General features: G+C 37.5%; 2 protein-coding genes across 2 annotated transcripts in view; both read right to left on the reverse strand.

Annotated features, from left to right (window-relative positions):
* LOC129371765 (V-set and transmembrane domain-containing protein 2-like protein) overlaps nucleotides 1-15,177 on the reverse strand; it is a 52,224-nt gene extending 37,047 nt beyond the window's left edge. Inside the window, exon 1 of the mRNA XM_055048552.1 lies at nucleotides 14,852-15,177. Coding sequence (XP_054904527.1) covers nucleotides 14,852-14,969 — 118 coding nt within the window. The 5' untranslated portion in view covers nucleotides 14,970-15,177. The remainder of the gene's footprint in view (nucleotides 1-14,851) is intronic.
* Nucleotides 15,178-22,023: 6,846 nt separating this feature from the next.
* Nucleotides 22,024-24,241, reverse strand: part of ctnnbl1 (catenin, beta like 1) — a 61,565-nt gene continuing 59,347 nt past the window's right edge. The window contains exon 16 of the mRNA XM_055048661.1: nucleotides 22,024-22,506. Within this exon, the coding sequence (XP_054904636.1) occupies nucleotides 22,418-22,506 (89 nt within the window). The 3' untranslated portion in view covers nucleotides 22,024-22,417. The remainder of the gene's footprint in view (nucleotides 22,507-24,241) is intronic.

Genomic DNA, 24,241 nt, shown 5'->3' on the forward strand with positions numbered 1-24,241 from the left:
GTGTGTGTGTGTGTGTGTGTGTTTTGTGTGTGTGTGTGTGTGTGTGGGGTGTGTGTGTGTGTGTGTGTGTGTGTGTGTGTAAACCTCTGTATGCTGGCTCATATTTTGGTAATTATTAAACCAACCACCAGTTGTAAAGTCATTCATGAGCTCGAGTCAGACACATGTGCAGGAGAGAGGCTCTCCTCCACGCTGTAATTAGGCCTGGTCACTGCAGAAACGCTGTAATGGATAACCCTGTCTGGAAACGGCAAGGGACAGCACACATTATTGAGCATGCTGTTGCTATGTACAGATGTGTGTGTGTGTGTGTGTGTGTGTATGTGTGTCTGCACACACGCACGTGTGTGTGCAGAGGCAGAGAAAGGGCATTTTTCTCTCTCCACTCTTTGTTTTGTTTCATGTTGACTCTTTGGATTATGTGTGCATTATTAAATGCAGAGCTTCAAACCATGCGCCTTTCCACACGACCAGATGTGACTTTATTTTTTTATGAGGATAGAAATATAAATGCAATTTAACGCAGTTAAAACCACTAGTGTTCAATAAAACTCAATACACATCCATAAGTTTCTAAAATTTTAAGAGCATATTATTTAATATTTATATATTACTTAATACTTCTGAAGCTGCTACTCCTGCGACCCGACCCCGGATAAGCAGAAGAAGATGGATGGATTATTTAAGTAAAAATATCACAGTTTCATCATATTTACACAAAAACATGTTACAAGTTCTAATTACTAAAAATTAATAAAATAATGACAACTGCATTTTCTTTGAACATACAATAGAACAAATTACAATTACAAAAATATGTTTGCTTAGATGCCATTATTATGTAGACTGGTAGATAGTGCTATTTCATAGCATAATGAAGTAATAAAATCACTTTCAGTCATCAAAATGTTATTAAATATGATTTTTTTTTCTCGACTTTCTAATTTAATGGCTTGAAATTGGTCCTCTGTCTCTTTGAAAACTACTGCTCTTTCTGAAGCTCCACCTTCAGGAAGTCATCACAACATGGCTCCTTTATTAACCCTTCAACATTTTTCCCAGAGTTACTCTGAGCAACAGTTCCTACAATGAGCTCAACAGTTCCACCAGGTGTTTGCTAATTACTGCTGGCTAGTCTGAAGGAGTTGAGTGGGGGAGGAGCTTCTCTAAGAGAGAGAAGCTCTGAAGCTTAGAAACTGCATCTCAGAGGAGCTTCATCTTTGAAAGCGGAGCTAGGTCCACCCAGGCATTTTTCACAGCTGAATGGTTGCTATGGAGAATAAAGGATTTCTCAAACATGCATTGAAAAGTCAAAGCAACACTTCAAATATGTTTTTTTGTTGAGGGAATAACATCATAATATAATGAAAAGCTTTAATGCAAACGCTGGAATTTTGAAAAAACACTCACTTTTATCAATAAAAATGTTCTGCGCCAGCATGAGATGTTTTTTCAGCCAAATAGATAATAGTGCATTTTATAAAAACTGCAATGGAAACATTTTCTTTGCATCACAAGAGTCACCTGATGAACAGCTGGATATTTCTACTGGAGGAAAAGAGGAAGTAGAGGAAGAGGTCGGAGAACGGTGGCACGATTTTAATGCCTTATTGCAGGGGTGCACAAAGTGGGTCCTCGAGGGTCGGCATCCTGCATGTTTTAGTTCTCTCCCTGGTTTAACGCACCTGGATCACATGATGGCTCATTAGAAGGCCTAACAAAAACACTGACATGCTGAAAAGGTTGTTGGTACTACAAGGGAGAGAACTAAAACGCGAAGGATGCCGGCCCTCGAGGACCCACTTTGGGCACCACTGCCTTACTGTCTGAACAAACTGATTTGTGTGTGATTTGAATTGTATTTCTCTTTTAATGGAAACACTGCTATTGCAAAATTGTGCTTTATCAACATCAGCAGAATATAAAAACGTTTTAGTCACATTTGTCATAGAAACACAGCTATTGGTTATGACAATTACGATATTTTCATCTATAATACTTATTGACTGGTAATTTTGACATAGTGAAGACATATGACCAACTTCATATGTCTTATATGTGTTCATTTGTGTTGAGTAAGACTGACATGACACAGTCATAAATATGACATAGCACCTGTCATGAACATGATGGAGTCTTTATGAATGTGTATGACATTTTTTATGAATTATCATTTGGAAAATTTATAATTCAAAGTTGCTTCGAAAGTCCATTAAAAGTTCAGACTTTGCATTGAAAGTGTAATTATTTACCAAGTAATTCAAAGTTGGCAATTTTAGTGGACTTTTAAGACAATTTTGCATTAAAAGTACTTCTAAAGATGCATTATTTGCCAAACAACACTTTATGATAACGGTCATAAACATTCATAAAGACTCATTCATGTTCATAACAGCTGTCATGTCATGTTTATGACAATGCCATGTCAGCTTTATGCATACCTCTTCAAATAAAGCGTTACCGGAAAATCTTAGCCGCTTTGTTGTGTTTGAGTCACATAGAGGGAATGGTCAGTTCTGTTTTGTGAAGGTTTAAAGACATTTCCACAACATAAATTGAAGACTTTTCATCAATGTGGTTTAGCATAAAGTATTAAAATAAAACACTCCTGTTCTTAGACAAACAGGAGTGTTTACATCCACTTCAAATATGCAAACATGGTAGCAAGTCTGTCTTTTAAATCACGTCCAGCAGCTACTTGTCGCCTGATCCTCCACTTAACGACATGATGAAATTGTAGATCCTCCTGCTGTACGGGACGAAGTCTTCCTCATAGACGATAACGGTTTTGGAGTGAGCAGTTTTGTAGACATGCTTGTTGGGATTTTCTGGCTCTTCGAGTCTTCAAGTTTGAGTCACCGTAACATAAAGGGGATGGTCAGTTCTGTTTTGTGAAGGTTTAAAGACATTTACACAACAAAAATCGAAGACAATTCAACAATGTGGTTTAGCATAAAGCATCAAAATAAAACACTCCTGTTCTTAAACAAATGGAATCCTGAAAGACCAAAGTCTTCTTTGCAGCATTGCTTCAACTTGTTGAGTTTTAATGTTGAGTAATACATTTTCCTCCAGGTCCCATCAGAGCATTTCAATCATGCTGGGGTCTTGACTTTGACTAGGCCAATGAGATCAATAAAATTGAAGGGAAGGTTGGGAGAAAACAGCATACATACCAAAAGCCTGACAAACTAGGAACTGAATACACAATATAACCTTTCTGAGATTCACTTAAAACAGCTCTTAGGAAAATCATCAAAATGTAAATGCTTTTCTGATATGTGCTGTATGAAAGGCTTCACGGGAAATAAACACATCAAAGCAATCTGTAAAGTCATTTTTTCTCTTATGCCTGAAGTTGTGATGCCTGCTGATTGCGTGAAGTTTTGATTTCAAAGGACTGACATAGAGGCCACTTCTTCTAGAACAAGGGGTTTTACATCTTTGATAGCATGAGGTCATTGAGGCGTGTCATTGTGTTAGAATGACCTAACATGTACTTCATGTAGCAGGTTTGTAAAGCAAAGCAAATGGTCAGATTATTTGAAATGGATTAATAATAATGAACACAAAAACTTTATATGCTTGTCTTACATTTTTATTTGATTATTTTCAAAATAAATACAGCCACTAAAATGAAATGCTGGGTAGAGGAGAATTTTCATCCATCCATTTTCTGATCACCCTTCTCCCTATCTGGGTTGGGAGGTGCTGGTGCCTATCTCCAGCTGCGTTCCGGGCGAGAGGCGGGTACACTTTGGACAGGTCACCAGTCTGTCGCAGGGCAACACAGAGACAAACAACCATGCACACACACACTCACACCTAAGAAGAATTTGGAAAGACCAGTTAACCTGACAGTCATGTTTTTGGACTGTGGGAGGAAGCCGGAGAACCCAGAGAGAACCCACGCATGCACAGGGAGAACATGCAAACTCCGTGCAGAAAGACCCCGGGCTGGGTATCGAACTCAGGACCTTCTTGCTGCAAGGCAACAGTGCTATCAACTGCGCCACTGTGCAGTTATCCAATTTTCATCCAATCAGAATTTATCCAGCTCTGTTGTTAGACCACAGTCTACAGACTAGTGTGTTTCTGTGGACTCCCCCACAGAATGGTTATGGTTATTGGCCAATATGTGAATACTTATTGGCCCAGAACCTTTTTTAATAACGATAACTACATTTTTTGGTGTTCACTTTATGTTTTCGTTCAGACAACGTAAAGTGGCAGAGCCAGAGAATTTCCATTGGGCCGGCCAAACTGGGACTGTTTCTAACTTAGGGGAGAACAACAACTGATTGGTGCCAGAGTCATTTATTTGAAATGTAGACACCCTTACATTTCAACAAACAAAAATGTTTTCTTGAAGTGAATAAATCTACAACTATATTTATAAATATACTCTGTCTAAGCATATTTCACTGTTGTCACCAACTGTTTTGGAAGGGAACTGACTTTAAAGACAACTTCCTGTGTTGTGTTTTATCAGACATTGATTGAATTTTAGCACAATGTTTCAGACTTCTCTCTCAATCTTCTCTCTCAGACTTCTCTCTAAAAATCAGATAATAAACATTAAAATACAACCATTATGGAAGTGACAAATGGACTGGTATTCAGGAACATCTTGGGTCTGAATCTCAACCTGACAACTTTCTGCATGGAGTTTAAATGTTCTCCTGAAACAAGCCTGGTGTTTCTCTAGATACTTCCTCCCAGTCTCCTAAACATGCATGATGTGTTAATTGGTCTTAATTGGTTAACTAATCCCTGTTAAGAGTGAGTTGGTGAGTGAATGGTGGTTGGTCTTTTGGTTACAACATGGCGATTGGTCCAGGATGTACCACATTAAACTGTATCTTATTTTTCATTACCCCTGCCTACTTTCAGGGGAACAATGGAACTCCACAAAAATAACACAGCAGCCTGCTGGAAGCTAAAGAGCTCTTGAGGCTGGAAGTGACTGATCGTGGACCACGAATGCATCACGTTCCCCTCTTTACCCATCTCCTTCCACCTCCTCCTCTTTTCACCCTCAGTGAGGGTGCCAACAGATGATTCTTGCCAAGAGTCTCCCCGGGAGAAGTGTGTGGTGCCTCTCTTTCTGAGTCTGTGACTGTTTGCGAGAGTACCCTTCCACTTCGATGGCAACATTTGTAGTAAGAGTCTAATAGAAGATAAGCAATATAAGTGTTCACATCTAAACACTTCCCCCAACATCATCAGGCTGAGTGTTACAGAGGGAACATTGTATTCTGTTTTCTATCTCCTTACAGCATTCACACACACCACTCTCAACGTGCACCTATGCAAGGATAGACGTTACTAACAGAATACAAAGAGTTTGGATCCTCTGCCTCAAAGCTGCCTGCATCACCCCCCGAAACCCTCAACACACACATGCACGCATGCACACGCATATGCACACACACACATACGCACACATGCACACACACTCATCCCCAAGTCTGATAATGAATCCCAGAGATGGGTTTCAGCTCTTGAAGGACACTTAAGAGAAAGTGCAGCTTTGCACCAATATGCTGAAAGCTACCAGCAATCATTTTTTCCCCCTTTAAAGTGTGTACAACTCCCCCACAGAAACACACAGGCACGACAATGGAGTGCTTTGAAACAAAAAAAAGTGAACGACGAAAGCAACAGACGGCACTTGTGCAGAAAGACAGAGGAAGAGTCCTTGACTGCCAGCTGACCCCGCAGCTTGTTTGTGCCGGTTCTGAAGAAGGCTTTCTGACGGGTTCAGTTTTATTAGGTGACAGGCGAGTGATGGCGGAAGAGCTAAGAATGATGGAGGATACAAAAGGTCTGAGTCCACATTGTCAAGCAATGAGTACAACACGCGACCTGCTGCCATATTTCTGTACAGGTCCAGACTGATAATTTGTTGGTATTGTTTCAGATATAGTCAGAGTGAATTGTCTTCTCATAAAATGTCCCAACAGGCTGCAAAAACAGAGGTGAAGGAAATGCATTCTTTATATGGATATTTAGCCTGGCCATTGCCTTCCTATGCAGTTCTGCTCAGTTCTAATCTCACTACCCTGCTCCTGTGGATTCCTCTGGTTAAATTTTTAACCAAGCCAATCAGCAAACTGAGAAAATAAGTTCAGAAATTCCGACCAATGGCGATGAATAGCTGAGCTGTTTTAGAATTGTAGTCTGCCTGCTGTTTTAGCAATGGCAGCACAGGAAGTGAACAGAGTTCAGTTTGTGTTGACCATGCCTCCAAAAACTGAATTAACATTAATTCAGTGTTAACATTAACATCGTTAATGTTGTTTGGCTAGGCTGGGAAAACTGCGGTGAGCTTCTTAGTGTCGAACTGGTGCATGTCCTGTGTCACGGCCAAATATTAGAGAATGGGTAAAATTTTAGGAAAATGATAATGTGATCCTTGTTTTTCCATGTAAAATGTAACACATTCAATAATGATATAAGTTGTAACTTTCATGTCAATGTAGCTTTCATTTCAAGAAAGCTACTTTAGGTCTATAAAGTTTACTCAAGAGTCCAAAACAAAATTGGATAATTTCAGTATCGTACTGCTGACTAGCTTCTGTGCACCTGCTGGTACAATCCTTTCTTTACTTGTTGAGAATAAATAATTATGTGTTTTCCTCTATCTCTTTTTGTTATTTGCATGCTCATGTATACATGCACAATCATAGAACATGCGCGCAAAGCAAATGCTAAAGGAAATGACACACTAGGGAATCCCATTTTTAGAGCATAGTTCACATAGAGGCTAACTAAGCTGTTGTTTGATGCCATTTTGCTCTGTTAGCCCATAAGGATAGCATGAACAAATGGACCAGCTGTATTTTAGTGTTAATAAATGGAATTCATGAATTCAACTCACTGACTCTTCTTCAACCTCATACATCAAGAACCTAACGGAGAGAAGATAATTCTCCACAAACTCCATATAGTCATTTTATACCATATAGTATTATGCAAATAGAGAAAGATTTTTTTCAGATATTTATTGATAAAAAAAAATAAAAACCATATGTCAAATTCCTCTCTACTTCACAATGATGAACTATTTTGACTTGTCTGTCACAAACAACTTACATAATTACTTAGAAGTGTATGTTGCACCAAGAAAGTTTTCCAAGAGACAAAATTATTCATATTTCCAAGAAAATCCAAGTGATTTACAAGCAAATCAGCCAGATTGATTTAATGCTACTCACTATTAGTGTCAGAGTGGTGAAGGACTGCTGTTGCATTTCTACATTTTAATAATAATAATAATAATAATAATAATAATAATGATGATGATGATGATACCATTGTCCATGATGAGTGTTGAGTTTTAGAGAGCAGAAAGTGAATCTGTGTCATTTTAGTGTTAGTGCAACATTAAAATGACAGTGCAGTGTTTAGTGAGTCAGGATCATTTTATCTATTTATGTGAATCCCAGGGGAATTAAATACATTGGATATCTTAGATTGTATAATTATATTTGTAGGATGTTTGTATTTCTCTTTCAAGAAAAGTTTTTTTCTTTTCAATCTTATAAGTGAAGTTAGAGGAACAGCCATTTATAGAAACCAGTTTATTGGACTTCAGATGTTTAGGTGCCTTCAGCTTAGCTGATTGCAAATTTTTTGCTTCCAAGCCTTAAATTAACAGTGAAAGACTTCTGACTTTGATTAATGATTGAGTAGATCCAAGCATTCACTACAAATCAGTCATAATGGTAATAACCAATATACTGTTCTCCATTTGACCAACATAATTTTTATTTTGCAGAAATATCCTTTAGTACAATAATTTAGGTTCCAGCGGCCAAATGACAGAAATAAAGCATGCAGATTCACATAATGTAAAATCTAATTAAAAATAAGAAGAAATGAAATTATACAGTAAGGACAAATTTACAAGACAATGTAGAATATTGTACTTCTGTAATATAAAAATAGAATATGTTCATCTGAGCCAGATAATTAAAAAATTTACTGCTTCATATAAATATAAACTGCCTCATATATATTGGTTCATTAAAACTATCAAACTATTTATAAGATGTAGAATAATAGCAGTTTTAATTAAATAACACTTTTATAATGTTCAATTAACAGGATATGATTTTCTGCTTTCTTCACTGAGATAATAGAGATGTACAGATCTGATATTAATATCTGATAATCTTGAAAAAAATTTCTGGATCGGATATCAGTGACAGTGTTCTCAATCCATAAGGCCAGATCTATTCAATTTAATTTTATGCTTTGTGCTCTTTATTATTTATTTTACTTTATATAAAAAAAAATTCATCATATTTTTTTTAACCACACATAGTCAACCTATTGATTTCTTAGTTTCAGCTTATTTACTTTTTACTTTACATTGGCTGTTCTGTTCCTAATTGCATTGACTGAACAAATTAAACTTGTGGTGTGTTTTGACTGAGCTAAAAAACATTACAAGTGAGTTCAGCTGATATTCTGTATGGGCCAGTATTTAAGTTCAGATATCGGTATCGTTATTGGAAGTGAAAAAAATGGATTGGTGCATTGCTATTAGAAACAATCCTATTAAAATATGCATGAATGAAAACACTATATTGAAATACTTAGTATTCTTGCAATTTGTAAGAATTCTAACAAAAATGTTGCTTGATTTCTCTCAAATCTGAGATGCAGAGGCTTCCAGGTTTAAGTGCACTCTTATCGAAAGAAGCATGTGCAAACTAGCAGCAGGTGTGGAAAAGCTTGACTCTTAAGTCCAGAGACAACCAGGCTGTGGAGAAGAAAAGAAGCAGCTACTTTAATAATTTCCTTCCCTCACGCCGTTTATCATAGGCTGCCTTCCAGCACTTGTCTCTCAGTGAGGAGTATATACTGAGGTCAGGACCTAAATACATCGGCTCTACCTACTGCTGAGCGCCAACAAGCTCTAAACCTGTCATTCTGTCCCTCTCTCCCAACACATCCTTCCTGTCTGCTCTGACAGTCACCTTCTTCCTCTATTTACGGACGCCAAGAGTCAGTCAGAGTGGAACAGATGGAGTAAATCACAGAAAGACATTTAGGCTGGAGCTCAAATTGGAAACACAATTTGGAAAATGCGGTTTTATTGACTTTGTAATGTGTAGCTGTGGAATTGCTATCGGCTTATAATTGTAGAAGCAACAAGATTTTTATCACAAACATCTCACTATATTCTTCTTTAGGCAAATGAGTTTTCCCACAAGTGATCAAAACATGGTGATAATTTTCTTATGAGGAATGGGATTAAAAAGTGAACAATGACATTAGGGGAAACCTTTTTTTTTTTGCAGCTACTTCTTTGCCAGTGGAAAATAAGCAGCTGGCCAATAATCAAGCAAAACACACATTTTGTTTCACTTCATTTATTCAAACTCAACTAACGGTTATTGCCCTAATAAATCACTAATGAATGTTCAATGGAGTAAAATCACTTTTTAAAGGCAAAATGGAGCTGCTAAAATATGCTAAAATTTGAAAACTGTTAATCAAAACTATAAGTAACAATCCTTCCTCGGTTATGAGTAAAACAACAGATGCTACTGTTTAGACATTCATCCTTAAATGTCTAAAATCATCTTAGGATAAAATAAATGAATCCACATCTTCAGATACTTGGATGATAGGAAGAAATTTCCTTTTGGGATAAGATAAAGTATTTTTTAATAGAACTGAATCACCTTTTCACCCTGAACTGTAGTGTCACAAGGCATTCGTTAAGGTAGAATGAGTTTGATTCTAGCTTAAATGACAACATACTAATGTGGGTTAACAATGAACACGTCAGCCTCATAGCTTCAGGCATTTGCTCTTTTAGATTTACTACATAAAAACCCTCACAGACATATTTCATATTCAGTAGAACTGGTGGTTTCTTAGAAATCTTATCATAAATCAATATACTGATCTGCTAACAAGCTACTTCAATTCTGCTACTTCAAAGACTCTTCAAGCTTCTGAACAAATCAATCTAATTTAAGAAAATAGCCAAAAACATATGTAATATGATTTGTGTATTTTTTTGCAGTGGTATACTAAACACAATAAAAGATACCAGCAGCCACTGATTAGCTTAGCCTAGGGTGGATGAAAATATGTGTACTTCACAATCTATCAGTGGTGGAAGTGATGATAAAAAAAAAAGTGTTAATGTGAAAGAAGACTGTAGCTGCTGTAATTCTGGAACTGTGATATGTTAATTTTAATGTAGTTTTTTGCTGTTTGTTTTCTTTGGCTGACCAAAGAACAAGGCTGTCACTTGTATGAGCATGAGTATTTACATGTACAGTGATAAAGAGAGATGGTATCGTGCGGCCCAAATTTATTTTTCACTGAGGTCACCAAACCAATGGGACGTTTTACAGTAGCTAAGGTTTGTTGTAACTCAAGAGGGGAAAGAGTTTTAGTTCCAGCTCCAACACTGGAATAGTTTGCCTCTGCAAATCAGGCAGCCTTCAGTAATTACTGTGTTTAAATCTTGTTTAAAGTCACATTTCTACTTTGACTTTCTTCCTAAACTGAGTCATTTTATTGGTATCCAGCCCCCCCTTTAATCTTTGTTTGTTTCTAACTTTGTTGTTTCTGTTCATTTCATTGTATCCATTGCTTTCTATGTACAATGCTGCTGTTTTTATGCTGCTTCAAAAATAAATCTGATTGATTTGATCGTACAAAATTTCCTTATGCTGTTTGGGTCATTGTTCATCATCAAATATGTTTTGGACGGTATTAGTTTTTGAGTTTTTCATGGCTGTTGTTCCTGGTGGAAGCAATGATGTGATAATGTACAGAAGCCCACTGTCATGTCAGCACATCGCCCACCATCACACACGATGAAATGTAAGCGAGTGGGAGGAAAAGAGCTGCAGCTGGCCACATTTGGTGTTTAATTCAGCAGAACACAAGAGTAAACTTCACAAGCTGCTTTGTCTGCCAGTCTGACAGCAATGTTGCATTGGCCATTGTTAAATATTTAATAGTGTAATAGAAGGATGATCCCACTGCCTCATGGTTCCCGTTTAATTGTCACCTCCTGCCTTCTCCAGATTCCACACCAGTTTTTAAGTGGATAGAGATGGGGTTAGAATGAGCTTAACCACAGCAGACTGTAGCTGTATCTGTGCCAGATTTAAACTCAGACATCCATCTACTCAATCCCTCTCAAATAGCACTACAGTGTGAAGAAGCAGCCATGCTTGAAGCCTTTAAAGCGGCTGAGGCAGCCAGTAAGGATTCGCTGAATGAGTAAATTAGAAAAATGGTTCAAATCCAATCCAATCCAGGAGATGGGGCACTGCTGGTTTTTCTGGTGATGGGGGTCAAAAGAGGCCGAAAAAATAAAACTCAGGCTTTGGTTTATTTGCCGGTAATGTCTTTTTTCAACATACCTTAAAATAATCTGCGATAAATACTTTAAGGGGAAATACTTTATTGTAGCTATTTTCTGAGCTATGGAGAACAAGCATATTTTCTATATCATGCCCCCAGTCAATCTGTTTTTGAAGAATAAAAACAGGCCTTGTTTTACATATTTATGCTTCAGGAAAACCAGAAAATCGTGGACAGATAAAAATTTTGAAACCAATGCTAAATATGCACCAGTTTTGCCCCTTATTTTTGGCACAGGTGTTTCTGCTTAAACCATTGATTTCTTAAAGTTTTTATGGAATAACTAAGTAAATTTAAGATTGAATTTTTTTCAACTTTTTTCTGTGTTTTTTTTCAGTCCTTTACCACAAATGTCAATAATAGTGGACTTGGTTCTAGTTTTTAGTTTTTTTTTCTTACAAACTTTGGGCCTTCTGCTGGTAAAATGGCTTATTTACCCTTCACTGAAAACTTAAAGCAATTGATTGGCTGGAATTGCCTCTCTTGCTCCTAATTAGGAGTTAATTGAAAAGTATCAATGAGTGAAGGCACCAGAGCAGATGTAGATTGTAAACTCACACCAAGAATTTCTAATTGATATTCTTTTTATCTTATTTCTTTTCTTTTTGTTTGTTCTTTGCTGATTTCTGCTCCAGCTGGTGGAGTGACAGTGAAGAAAGAGGAAGATTAATTATGACCCTCAGGTACTTGGAAACAAGCAAGGTGGGCCAGAATTGTAATACAGCTTTAGGAAAGCAGACAAGAGCTTCCCCATTTCTCAGCAAAGCCCTTAAATTCATGAGGGCGATGTGAGTCAGAGTGAGATCACCCACAGGTAAGATTCTTCTCATAACACAAAGAAAAATAGAGCAATTCTTCTGCAAATAATAAAGGTGTTATATGATTTCTTGAGCGTCTGTCTTACCATTTCCGCTCTGCGAGTTATTTAAGCAGAATCCATCAGAAAATCCGATTTGCCTTAACACAACACTAATATGCTCCATTCTTTGTTAATTAATGCAGCACAAGGCCATTTAGTGTTTCAATTAAGAACTGGGAATTACTTGAGTTTAAAATCTCTTGTTGCCCTTCTCTTTTTGTGCTTTCTGCCCCGAGGACAATACAAAAACAAGTGTAGACGCATCAGCTCATTTCCATAAAAATCCCCCACACAGCTCTAAAATATCTACTCACACAGACAAACACATCATTCAGCTTGGAGGGAAAAAAAAGAAACACCACAGATGCAAATCCTTTATGTCACAGATGCAACGACATGCTCCGAGATATTATTCATATGGATCCATGTGGAAGCAGTATCATGAATACTCCATTTTTTCAAAAGTGGGAAAAAGAGAAATCAAGACACGATTAATCACTGGGAAGAAGGAAAGATGTAAAGAATGCTGGGATCAGCAAGGTTTCGGCCACACTTTGTGCTGTGAGACTGACGCTGATTTGTACACAGTGACTGTCAGATTTATGGAGATAAAGATGATGTTCAAAGTCTTTTAATGTCTGCTGCAATAAGCTGAAAAGCCTAACAGGCAGGAAACATCAGAATGAAGGCAGGACGTCCAAAAAAAGACAATTGTAAGAACACTTCAGCTCCCAGTTTAAACCAACTGGATAATTTCCTCTCCAGTTGAGCAAACTGGGAAACATACTAGTTAACTTGTTCATTTTAGCAGCCCTGCTGGTTTTAGGAAGAGAAACGATGTGGGAAAATAGTCTGAATGTATTAATTATAAATTTAATTTAGTTCAAGTAAAAAAATACATTATTGATCCCAAAGGGGATTTAAATTTTGTTCTAACTCCTTAATTCAGTTTCTTCAGAGTTATTGTAGATGGTGTTGGCTGTTGGCAGGAAAGATGTCCTCTAGCAGTCTGTATTACATCAAATCTAAAGAAGCCTCTGACTGAAAACACTGTTTTTCCAAAACAGTCTCATGTAGAGGATTTATAAAAATCCTTATTTGCATCAATAAAGAACAGAACCAGCCTTCTTCATCCCTGATACCATGTCACTGTATTTATGAAGCACTAAAAGCCACTATAAACCTGAGCAGAATGCTGTACAGTGTCAAAAGAATGAATTAATACAACAAATGGTGGGCTCTGTTAATGCTGGGCAATAAAGTAATTACAGTATTTTATTGTGGAACAACAAGCAACAATTAATAACAAAGATAGGTTTTAAAATTCAATAACAAATGACACATTGTGGCCGATTAGGCTGGCCTCCATTAGTTTAGTGTTTTATTAGATGGATCTTGTAGTGAGACATATTTGGAATTCTGGGGCTGCAGAAAGCAGCTGAAACACCAGTCATCAGATTGTATGACGACAAAGCAAAGCAGTATGTTTATTTTTTCTGTTAACTTTATCTCTACAGAGAACTGAAACAATTTACAAAACTGGAATTATCAAATGATCTCATCAGAAAGAAAGCGGGCTAGCGTTAGCAAAGGTCAGCAACAGCATGACGACAGTTTACTGTGTGTGCAGAGTCAAACATCTTTAGGAAACTTGAGATTGTTCTGCAGAAACATTACTATTCCTACTGGAGATTTGAAATGTTTGAGTTTATTGAGCTCTTATTCCACTTTCAATCATTCCTAAAAATAGATAAAATCAACTTCCTGCTGTTCCAGCTGATCTCTTCTTCTGCAGTTTTAAGTTCTTTTAATGACATGAAAAAATAACATCTGGTTGGTATGATTCTTATTATTTTAAATAACATTTTTACAGTTAATCATATAATCATATAATTTTTTTAAGACAGTTTTTTTCCCATCATCCTCGTCCTATTCCACAAATCCACTCCCCCTCTTGTTACTTACTTACGCACTAAAACTTATCTCCTTTTTTACATTTTTGTCAGTTTGAAAGTTGCACTAATTGCCACCCTGAAGCAAAGGAAGCAAAGAGAAGCCAGAGGGTTTGTACATTTACTCTGCCTGCCTCTTCGCTGTGTCCAAGAACAAACACCAGAGGCCATTTAGGAAAAGCTCCTGGCTGGGGAGAAGGAGGCAGATTGGAACAGGATACAGATTTCTGTGGAAGCACTGGCACAGAATATTATAACATCAGTTCATCAGCTGCTGATAGGACAGGAAGGAGAAAACAAAATCATCTCCATGCCAACTGTATCAGGATTGGCAACAAGAACAAACCTCAGGAGGGTGAAATCCTCTGGGACTTACAGGTTGCTGCAGTCCCTCCATAAAAAAATAAAACATTAATAAAACTTACTTCCTGTATGAATTACATTAAAAACAATTTTTGTGTCAGTAACAGAAACAGGAAAACACTCATTTGCATCAGTCGCATGTAATCAGCAGCAACCTTTGAAGCCTGTGCTCTTTGTCTGCCTCCTCCGCCGGTGAGCAGATGGCAGGCAGTACCTGTGCCAGCCTCTCCTCTCTGCTCTCACAGGAAAAGAGAGATGTAACACATACCGTTTCCAGAGATGCGGTTCTCCAGGTCTCGGTGTCCAGCCTGCCTTGTGGAGACACTAAGTTGCAGATACAGTCCCAGGTAATGCAAACTCCCCAGCAGCAGCCTGAACGCTCCCATTTCTCCGCTGTTTTCTCTTCTTTTCAGCCTCTTTTCGCTTCACATTGGGTAAAAGTGCTTGACGAAAATTTTCTTTTTCTTTTATGCTTAGTTTATTTATCTGTTTAATTCCAAGTGAGCTGTTCCTTCTGAGCAGTGCTGGGGGAATTAAGAGAAAAGAAAAAAGTCTGCGTGATGTTCTCTGCCAGCTGCCCGCCTGAACTGACTCACTACCTCTGTCCTGTCGGCTCTACATGCGGCGGAGGGAGACCGCTCCCTCTACGGGAAGTGGCGCGGCTTGCAGCGGGGAATATCAATTATGAGAGGAGGGATATTAAAACCTGTCCAGGGTGAACCCCGCCTCTCGCCCGGAACGCAACTGGAGATCGGCACCAGCACCTCCCGATCCTGTTAGGGAGAAGGATGATCTGAAAATGGATGGATGGATGGATGAGATATTAAAATCTGCTGTCTTTCTTTAGCTTGAAACTTGATCTTTTATTTTGGGAATGTGCTTTTATAAGACAGAAAAGTAATCTAAGTAGATTATTATGCAATCTGTGTGTGATTACATAATACAGTAATCAAAACATTACTTTATGATGTAATGTGCTAATATTTCAATTTATAGAAATGCAGTCCACCAATGGCAGTCAGAAACAGCCCTCCTCCTGGCAGGAAGAGCAAGGAGGAGGGTCTTAGCGCTGTCAATCAATCTCATGTTCAGCTGATACTCATTGTGCTAATGGCTGCTTCGGAGAAACAACTTACCCTTAAAGATAAATTGTTTATCTGTCATCATCGGTGGTTGTGCTAACTCTGCTCTCTGACATTGGAAAGAAGCTGTAGCCTGGTGCAGAACAAGGGGAGGTTGTAAGCAGCCTACACAGGCATTATTGACAGCGCTAAGACTCTCCACACACAAGGAGGCTGTTTTCTTCTCAGATTATCTGTCACATACTTTACTGTCAAGACATTTAAATTAGCCGAATATGTATATTTGGCTAATTCTATTGAGTTTGTATGTGTAGTAATATAACTTAATACAATTAAACTGAGTATTACTCAATAAGAATATTACTATTACATTCAGCTAAGCTGTATCAAGCTAGGGTTCGACATTATTGGAAATAAAATGTGAGTTTCTTTATGTTGTTTATGTAGCTTTCTGAGTGAAACACATGAGCTGAATTTCCTTGTAAACTCAGCAGGATGTTTCTCTGTCCATGGTGCTGAAAATCAGACCAGGTGACTTTGAGAAAACAACTTCTATTATATATTTTCTTTCTTGGTCAAATAAGAAGGAAACTTTTTTTGGTGTAAAAGGAAATTATTCCATTTGTTTGGCAATAAGCCTTATACTGTTCCAGATTATTTCCCTTTAAATGCCATATTTGTGATAAGACACATCTATGTGTTGAGCAGCAGAGCATAAGGTTTGCATATTCTGTTGTTGAATATTGATTTGTGTCTTTACTGACAGACAATACAAGCTTGAAGAGGCAAGACATATTCACAGTTTAATTTAGCATTTAGGTCTCAGTGGTGCAACAACCATTGTCTGGCACATCCTGTTTACATACGCACGCACACACACACACACCCCACACACACACACACACACATCAGCAAAACAGCTAGCTAGTCTGGATCACCAGCGGTTGCAGATGTTTGGCACCAAACCAAATGTGGACGATTTAAGGAGAGAATAAACAAACTTTCCAGCAGTATGAGATCCATTCCCTATTCTCATGACGGGTGTAAAAGATAACAGATAAAGCTTTCTGTAATTGTTTCATGGTGCAAATGAACAGGATCAATGTTAAGGAAAACCTTCACACAGCTAAGAGCCAAGTGTAGATTAAAGAAAGCTAAAGCATTGAGATAACAACAATAAACAAACTCTTCTTGAGCTGTTGTCTAATTAAAACAATCAGTAAAGACTCTGGTTGCAGAGGGCCTTTGTGCAGACAGAGGAAAGATTGATCTTTCCTCTGTGGGTGAACGATGAGAAATGGAGGCAGCCTGACATCATCCAATCACTGATTCACCACTTTATTGATGATGAAGTTGAAAAGAAAAAAAAAGCAAAGAGGGACTGGATCAATACTGAAATCTCCAGGCAGACTCGCCTCTCCGTCCATGCCTGGTGAATTATCAGAAGCAGTTCAGAGCTTTCTGTCTACCAGGAGGTTTCAACAAACAGGTAAACATTTCCTCCATGTTGAAAGCATGTTGCAGTAAACAGTCAATCTCCAAGCGAAGCGTCGTCCAAATGTTGCTGGATCCAACTGCAAGCTGTCGCTCTCTGCATGTTTAGCTGAGTTAAAATGACTCTGTCTGCGCTGGCGCCAAACAATTCAGGCTCTTCCTTCTGTGTGTGGAGCGTTTGGGTCCTGTGATGGCCAAACCCACATAATATTTTTGATTTTCATTTTTGGGTATTTAGTTTAGTCAAACTAGCTGTACTGTTGTTTGTAATTGTATTCTATTTTATTTCCCCTATTATGTCTTAATTGGTTTGATATTTACCCGTGTGTATCATTTCTTTGTTAGGTCAGTAATGTTTGTTTGTGTGGCCAGTTTGTTTGCATTTTTGCTTGAGTTCAGTTTAGTTTTTTTGACCTCTTTTATGAGCTCAGATGATCTTTGGTCATTTATAAATCTTTGAGTTAAAATAAAGAAACATATTTTTCTAATATTGCCTACTATGACTCCTCCTGTTTCTCAACCCAGTCCTTACAGTTCCAGGAGCTCTGTAAGACAAAACAAAACAAAAAAACAACATAAAATTTCAGAAGTTTGCTGCAGTCTGACATTCCCAAGATATCCTCCAGCTTAATACAGGAAGTACAGAGAGAACTAAAATCAGAATGTTAAACCGTCACCGCTCAAAATCCTGTTGTTTTCCATCATCAGAAACGACTTCTCTTCTGTGGGAAACAAAGTGAAAGAATTCAGAACAGTAAGAACAAATGACCTGCACATGATCGTTATCCTTCTATTTCACGATGATTAACAAATGATGGTTCATTTGCCCCTGCAGTGGTCATTAGAGCCACGTTCTCCAGGACAATCAGTGGAGACGGATGCGTCTCTCCAGCAGAGCCAGAGCGAGTCTGCAGCAGCTGAGCTCTGCAGCTGGACTGCTGCGCAGCAGCTACCAACAGCTGCTCCAGATTGATCATCATTTACTAAGTCTGTGTGTTTAAATTAATGTTAGGATACAATGATTGCAGGAAGAAATTAAGTTTGTCAGAGCTGGAACTGCTGTTTTGGTTTCAAGGAAGAGGAAACTCTCCTGGAAGGGACCTTGGAGCTAAAAATAAAAAAATCTAATAATCCATTATTGGGGTATGGAGCAATGCCACTCTAACTTCACATAAAACATGTTTATACAGATGTTTACAGGACAGATGTTTTCTTAAAAGCTGTTTGATAATTTGATCATATTAACACTTAAGTAGCTAATCAGCAATAAACACAAATTAGTCTAATGCTAAAGCTGTTCATTTACATATAAGGAAGCAATATTCAGCATCTTTACCTTCATCCTTCAATGTTTATTAATACATTTTATTAAGAAAAACGTGTAAAAATACCTGAATCAAAATCAGAGGTGTTAATTATTCAGATGTGTACTATGTTGGAAAAAACAATTCCATTTTTGCAGGTTAAGAACAACCTCACTTTGCAAAACGCAACATTTAATTATAGTATATTTGCTTTATATGTCTATTAAAACAGGATTACTCTCAGAAACTAGACCTTATTCTGTCTCAGTTAGATTTAGCTGTAAATAAGTACAATACAACAGAACTGCAATGAAATAAGGAGAAAAAACATTGTTTTTTTTTTATTAGATTCTCTGTGACAGTTCAAGCCCCCTGTGATTAAGCCAGAATGTTCTGTTTTGACATTCATCAGCTCACATGATGAGAGTAGAGTCGGTTCAATATGAGGACATTGAACCCCATCAGTTTTTTTTTTACTCTGCGACGTCACGTTTCAAAATGGCCGCCATTTATCAACAGTAGCAGGCTGTTTATGTTTATTTTACAAAACACTGAAGTAAGAGTGTGTCTAAAATTAATGTCACATAGCACCTGAAACTCTAAACTGAAGAAATTAAAGTAGTTTAAGTTTATTGGATGTAAAACTAAAACTATATTCAGAAAAAAAGTATTGCGTTCTATGTTTTTATTGGCGTCACCATGTTGATATCTTCTCCAACTGTCAAGTGCAGAAGCCTGCAGAAGTCCACTTAAAAGATACACCATATAACCTTGATAAAAAGTATTTTTTTCCCTTTTTTTTTACATATTAAAACTCAATGTGGTGAGAATATATGACATATATAAATATAGGAATGAATGCTAAAACAAATTAGCATGTCCAATTATGAGGGTGGCTCAATGGTTTTCCTGTAACAGTGAATTGTTTCTTCACCATTTGCATATATTGAACTGTGCATCCACAAGTATGATTGACAGCACTAACACCCACCTCCTGGCTCTGATTGGTATTTCTCCTGGCATTTCTTCAGAAGGCAGTAACACCAGGGAGGAGTTCAAAGACTTCAATGTTTTCACAAATTATCTGTCTCTTACTGACATGACATGGTGACAGTTTTAACAAACATGTTCCATACTATAGCTTGAACAAATGTATTCAAGATAACATTTTTTTTCAGTCCTAGGTTGTGCCATAAAAGATAATTATTTGAAGGTTTTTCAAACAACTTCTAACAACTTTTGTGGATCTATAGATGTGTGAAAGACAGAAGAAAACTTGAAAAAGCTGTACTTCAGATTTTGTAAAACCCAAACGTCTGATTTGTACACCCTCTATTGCTGCTCTCCCTGTCCTCACCAGCAGCTCTAACACGCCATCTCCTCGTCCCGACCAGAGAGGCGAGCCCAGCAGCACTGTGGTACACTGTTTGCACTCAGTCATTTGGAAAATACAATTATTCCCCTTCCCCTCGGCTGTGAAATTGCTGTACGACCGCTGTTAAACACGCTGCAGTCATAATCACTGATAAGAGATGTGCAGGGCTGCGCCTCCACCGCCGATATGGTACGCAGCTGCCCCCCCGTCACCCTCACATCTTGTTACTGAGCGATATTAGAGTTGCTGAAGACACTTAGGAGAGGAAGCAGATGTGACATCTGTTGACGTGTTGCCCTGTTCTTCCCAGCTCCACTGATTGCTGCCAGGAATCATGGTCTTCAGAGGACATCATGCTGAATGAGAGCTTAATACAGATGAAGCATAAATAAAGGGTTGGTTTCACTTCAGTTTTAAGGAATTTAGTGTAAAGAGCCACAAAAAGAAAGCTTTGAATGGAAAACTTAGGGCAGCTTCCTAAACCATTACCTCCCATGGTGAGGGCATCTGGTCCGTTATGCTGCTGGGGTCAGTCTGTCTGGTTTCACACCAGCTTGTCCTCTGAAACGACGGGTCGCTCAAAATTTGCCTGGACTGATCGCCTACGTTCTGTGAGGAGACATTTCAGTGACCTCGTCCAGTCCACTGCCATTCAGGGAACTTGAAGGGGAGCTGAACTCTTCGATGAGTGAGAAAATGATACACTCCAAACTGAGGGGGTGAAATGATTCCAGCAAAAATATGCCCACTAAAAACAAGCGATTTAATTTTTTTTTTTTTAAGAATTGGATTTCTTAAGAAAATCAAACAAATCAGTTTGACCATGTGACAGCAATGTTTTCAAATCAGTCAATGCACTTTAATCAAGACCCACTGATGTGCAATAACACAATTCAGTGTGAATGGTGTCACTGTGGGAGGCACAAACTGAGTTAGTTTTGGTAAGAGGCAACAGAAAACCTGAGAAATTATGTTAAAGGGATTGTACCTTGTGTTTTCCAGCCACATTGTATCATTTTACAGTAAAATCAAGCAATTTTGTCTCCTTCAGTATATATACTGATATGACTGAAAAGAAATTTGACTTTGCAATTTAATGCCTTTAAATTGGGCCTCTGTTTCATCATAACATGGCTCCTCTATTAACCGTTCAGCAACGTAAACACTATAACACAATGTAAAGCCAAAAGTTAAATTTACATAACTCTGCTCCTCAGGTCCACTTTAAAAATCTGAGTTAAGCTGTTTACAGACAACAAATAATGTGGAAATTAATGAAAAAAAAACAAAACTTTAACATACATTTTTAATTTGCAAACAGGACAGTCAATAACTTTAGAAAACTCAAAAAATTTTTAATGCACAATTTTCTGAGAAAAGGAAACAATACATTAAGTGAGCAGAAACTTGAATTTGTCCACTGTCAGTGAAGATATTTTACTATATTACTTTGGTGTTATTTTACTTTTATGAGAAAAACAACAAAAAACCCCAATGCCTTTAAAATCTCCTCTTATTACAGTGTAATGTGAAGAGCTTAGTGTCTACAGAGGTGAACTATTCCATCCAGATCCTCCTTTCCGGTTGTGGTAATGAGCCTTTCTCCGCTGCGCCGGGTCAGAAAGTCAAGCATGAGATGAGGAGCTGTAGCACTGCCTGCTTATTTGTGTCAGCAGCAGCCCTCTGCACTCTGATCAATACAAATCTCATCTCTATACATTTAGTAAAATGTCTTCTACAATCTTTCTGGCACTAAAAATAGATGGTAAAACAAGTAAGTGGGTCACATCTATATAAATATTCTGATTTCATTGATTTCTAATGAAAAACTAATTAAAATGCGGTTTCTTTAGTTTCAAAGCATAAAAATAGGAATGATCTAATAGAATCTGATACATAAAATGGAGAATAACTGGATCGTTTGTATGCAGCTGTACTGTAACACACCTCCACAGCTTTGAACTGTCTGTGGGTTCCTGAGGACATAAAAAAAGAAAATCAGCACAAGCAGGTTGGATTTCAGAAAGGATTCTCATGCCGCCACTTCCTGTGCAACAGTAATCAACGGGGGACGGGTGAGGGTGTAATGAGATTGGTGTGCGCAGCAGACCGCCATCAGGACGCCGCACACGTCTCAGTCTGTAAACCGTGACATTAACGAAACAAGCTCCACAAAACGAGGCAAGGGGTTTAATACCAAATGTTTTATTAGAAAATAGTTTACAGCTAAATTCCAAAACAAACAGAGCAGAGCGGGTTAAATAGGATTTAATTTATCTGTTGCAATCTCCTGTTGGATTTCTGTTCCAGCAAACCAATTTAACCAAATAAAACTTTAAATTATTATTTACGACAGTGGATGGACTGGGTTTGCCTTACCTGGACAGTGGAAGTAAATGATTCAGCTAAGAATACAGGGGGAGTCTTAAGGTACTTCATTTCTGTACATTATCAAAACAAACCAGCATTTATTATTATTGTTTGAAGTTTGTATTTTGGTTTCAGTAAAGTTTCAACAGGAATAAAACTGTGTTTTGGTTGTGGTGAAGGGTTTCTGTGTCTTTATGAGGAATAAAAGACTAAAAGTTGTCTGCTAGGTCCTTGATCCTCTTCTTCTCTGCCTCTTTGAACTCGTCACTCTTTCCATCTCCAATGCTCTCTGCGTACTCTGCAAAAGACCAAAGAAAAACCGGGGATTAGTTGGTTTGACAGCACAGGCTCTGCAAACCAACTAGGTGGACTTTCAATCAGAACATCTCCAAGACCAGAAAAACTGACGGACCCACTCTGTGCCCTGAGCTGAAGAACGGCCAGGATTAAAAAATGGGAAGATCCTAGACTTTGAGGTTTGACTTCTGCAGACAGATCTGTTGTGACTTGGCAGAGAAGAAAGCTTTTATTCTGTTAACGTTCTAAGAAATCAGACAGTTGAACAGCGGATAAATCAAGTTGTGATTTGATAATAAGGTGTATATATATGAAAAAACAAAAACAAAAAAAATTCTTCACAGTTCTTCTATAACCAAGTGAAAATCAAACCATGTTTAGACTTTTCATTCTTGTAACTGAGTTATACCGATATAATCAACTCCAACATAATGAAGACACAAAGCCCAGTTTCCTCTCTTCCCATGTCCAATACCAGATTATCAAAAGACAAAGAACTGAAGGAGATTTTGTGGAACATCAATTCCTGTAATGATTCTGAAGTGTGTGTCACTTTAATGTAATTTTGTTATGAATAGTGTGTGTAATGGGATGAAGGTTGAGGAATACTACTTCATAGTATAAGTGTTGCTTTGGATGTGTTTCCATTCTGAATAGTGGGTCTAACGGTGTGCAATTCAGCATCATATTCTGTAACTATAACTCTTTCTGTGATGTCACATTATGTCTAATTTTATTCCATCTCTAAATGTGATGACAAAGTCATTTACAAAGTACATTCCAAAAATGATTAATATCATGTAAATATTCAATATTTTGCTCAGTAACTTCAGAAAGTACAACTCAGATTGTAGAATTAAAATGGAATAAAGATAATAAAAACCACTATTTAATTTCTTGCAAACTTTGTATATTATAAACACCACTTTAATTAATTAAAAAATACATTCTTAAAGAATAAATGTTGTGGTCATATGACCTCCATAATCAGTTGTTTTGATTAACCAATTAAAACAATTAGGTGATTAAAATATATAACTTATCAATATGACAACAAATTACTGTGAAGTAATGTTTTACTTCACAGAGGGAATACAAAGAAGAATCAAGGTCATGCACTATTAATCTTTCAGTTTGTCAAATAGCTGATTAGTCGTTTTGTCTTTTTCAGACACCAAAGTGATATCTTACTGCTGCTTCCTTTAATAAAACAGCAGCGTGCAGTATGCCAGAAATCAGAATGAATTACCTGCAGGCAAATAAAAATCAGATTAAAAATTTAGATGGAGATACAAAAAAAGTGTTTTTCAATTTGTGTTCTTGTGTTTGTTTTGTGCCTCTGCCATTTTAACTTTGAACACGTTCATTCTGGAATATGCTTGCAAGCAAACTTGAACTAACCACAGGAGGGTCTCTAAGGCAATTCCTCTATTTGATCAATACAAAAGTTATTAAAGATCTTCAAATGATGACAAATTTGTATTTTTAAGAGGTAGATCTGTTCCTGTAGCTTCAATTTGGGTAATTTAAATACTTTCATATTTTTGGCCATTAAGAAAAGGAGCAAAACTAATACATAGCAGTTTTCTGTGAATATTTTGACTGTTTATTGTTCTGCATCTGAACCTTCTTCCCTGTTAGCATACCTTACCTCAGCATAATCACATCCTGACTGTCATTCTAAAACCCAGAAACAGGTCCTGCTACATTCTGCAGTGCTGCTGAACATTTCCACT

Source organism: Poeciliopsis prolifica, unplaced genomic scaffold, assembly GCF_027474105.1.
Source record: "Poeciliopsis prolifica strain line A6 unplaced genomic scaffold, Auburn_PproV2 SCAFFOLD027, whole genome shotgun sequence".
NCBI lineage: Eukaryota > Metazoa > Chordata > Actinopteri > Cyprinodontiformes > Poeciliidae > Poeciliopsis > Poeciliopsis prolifica.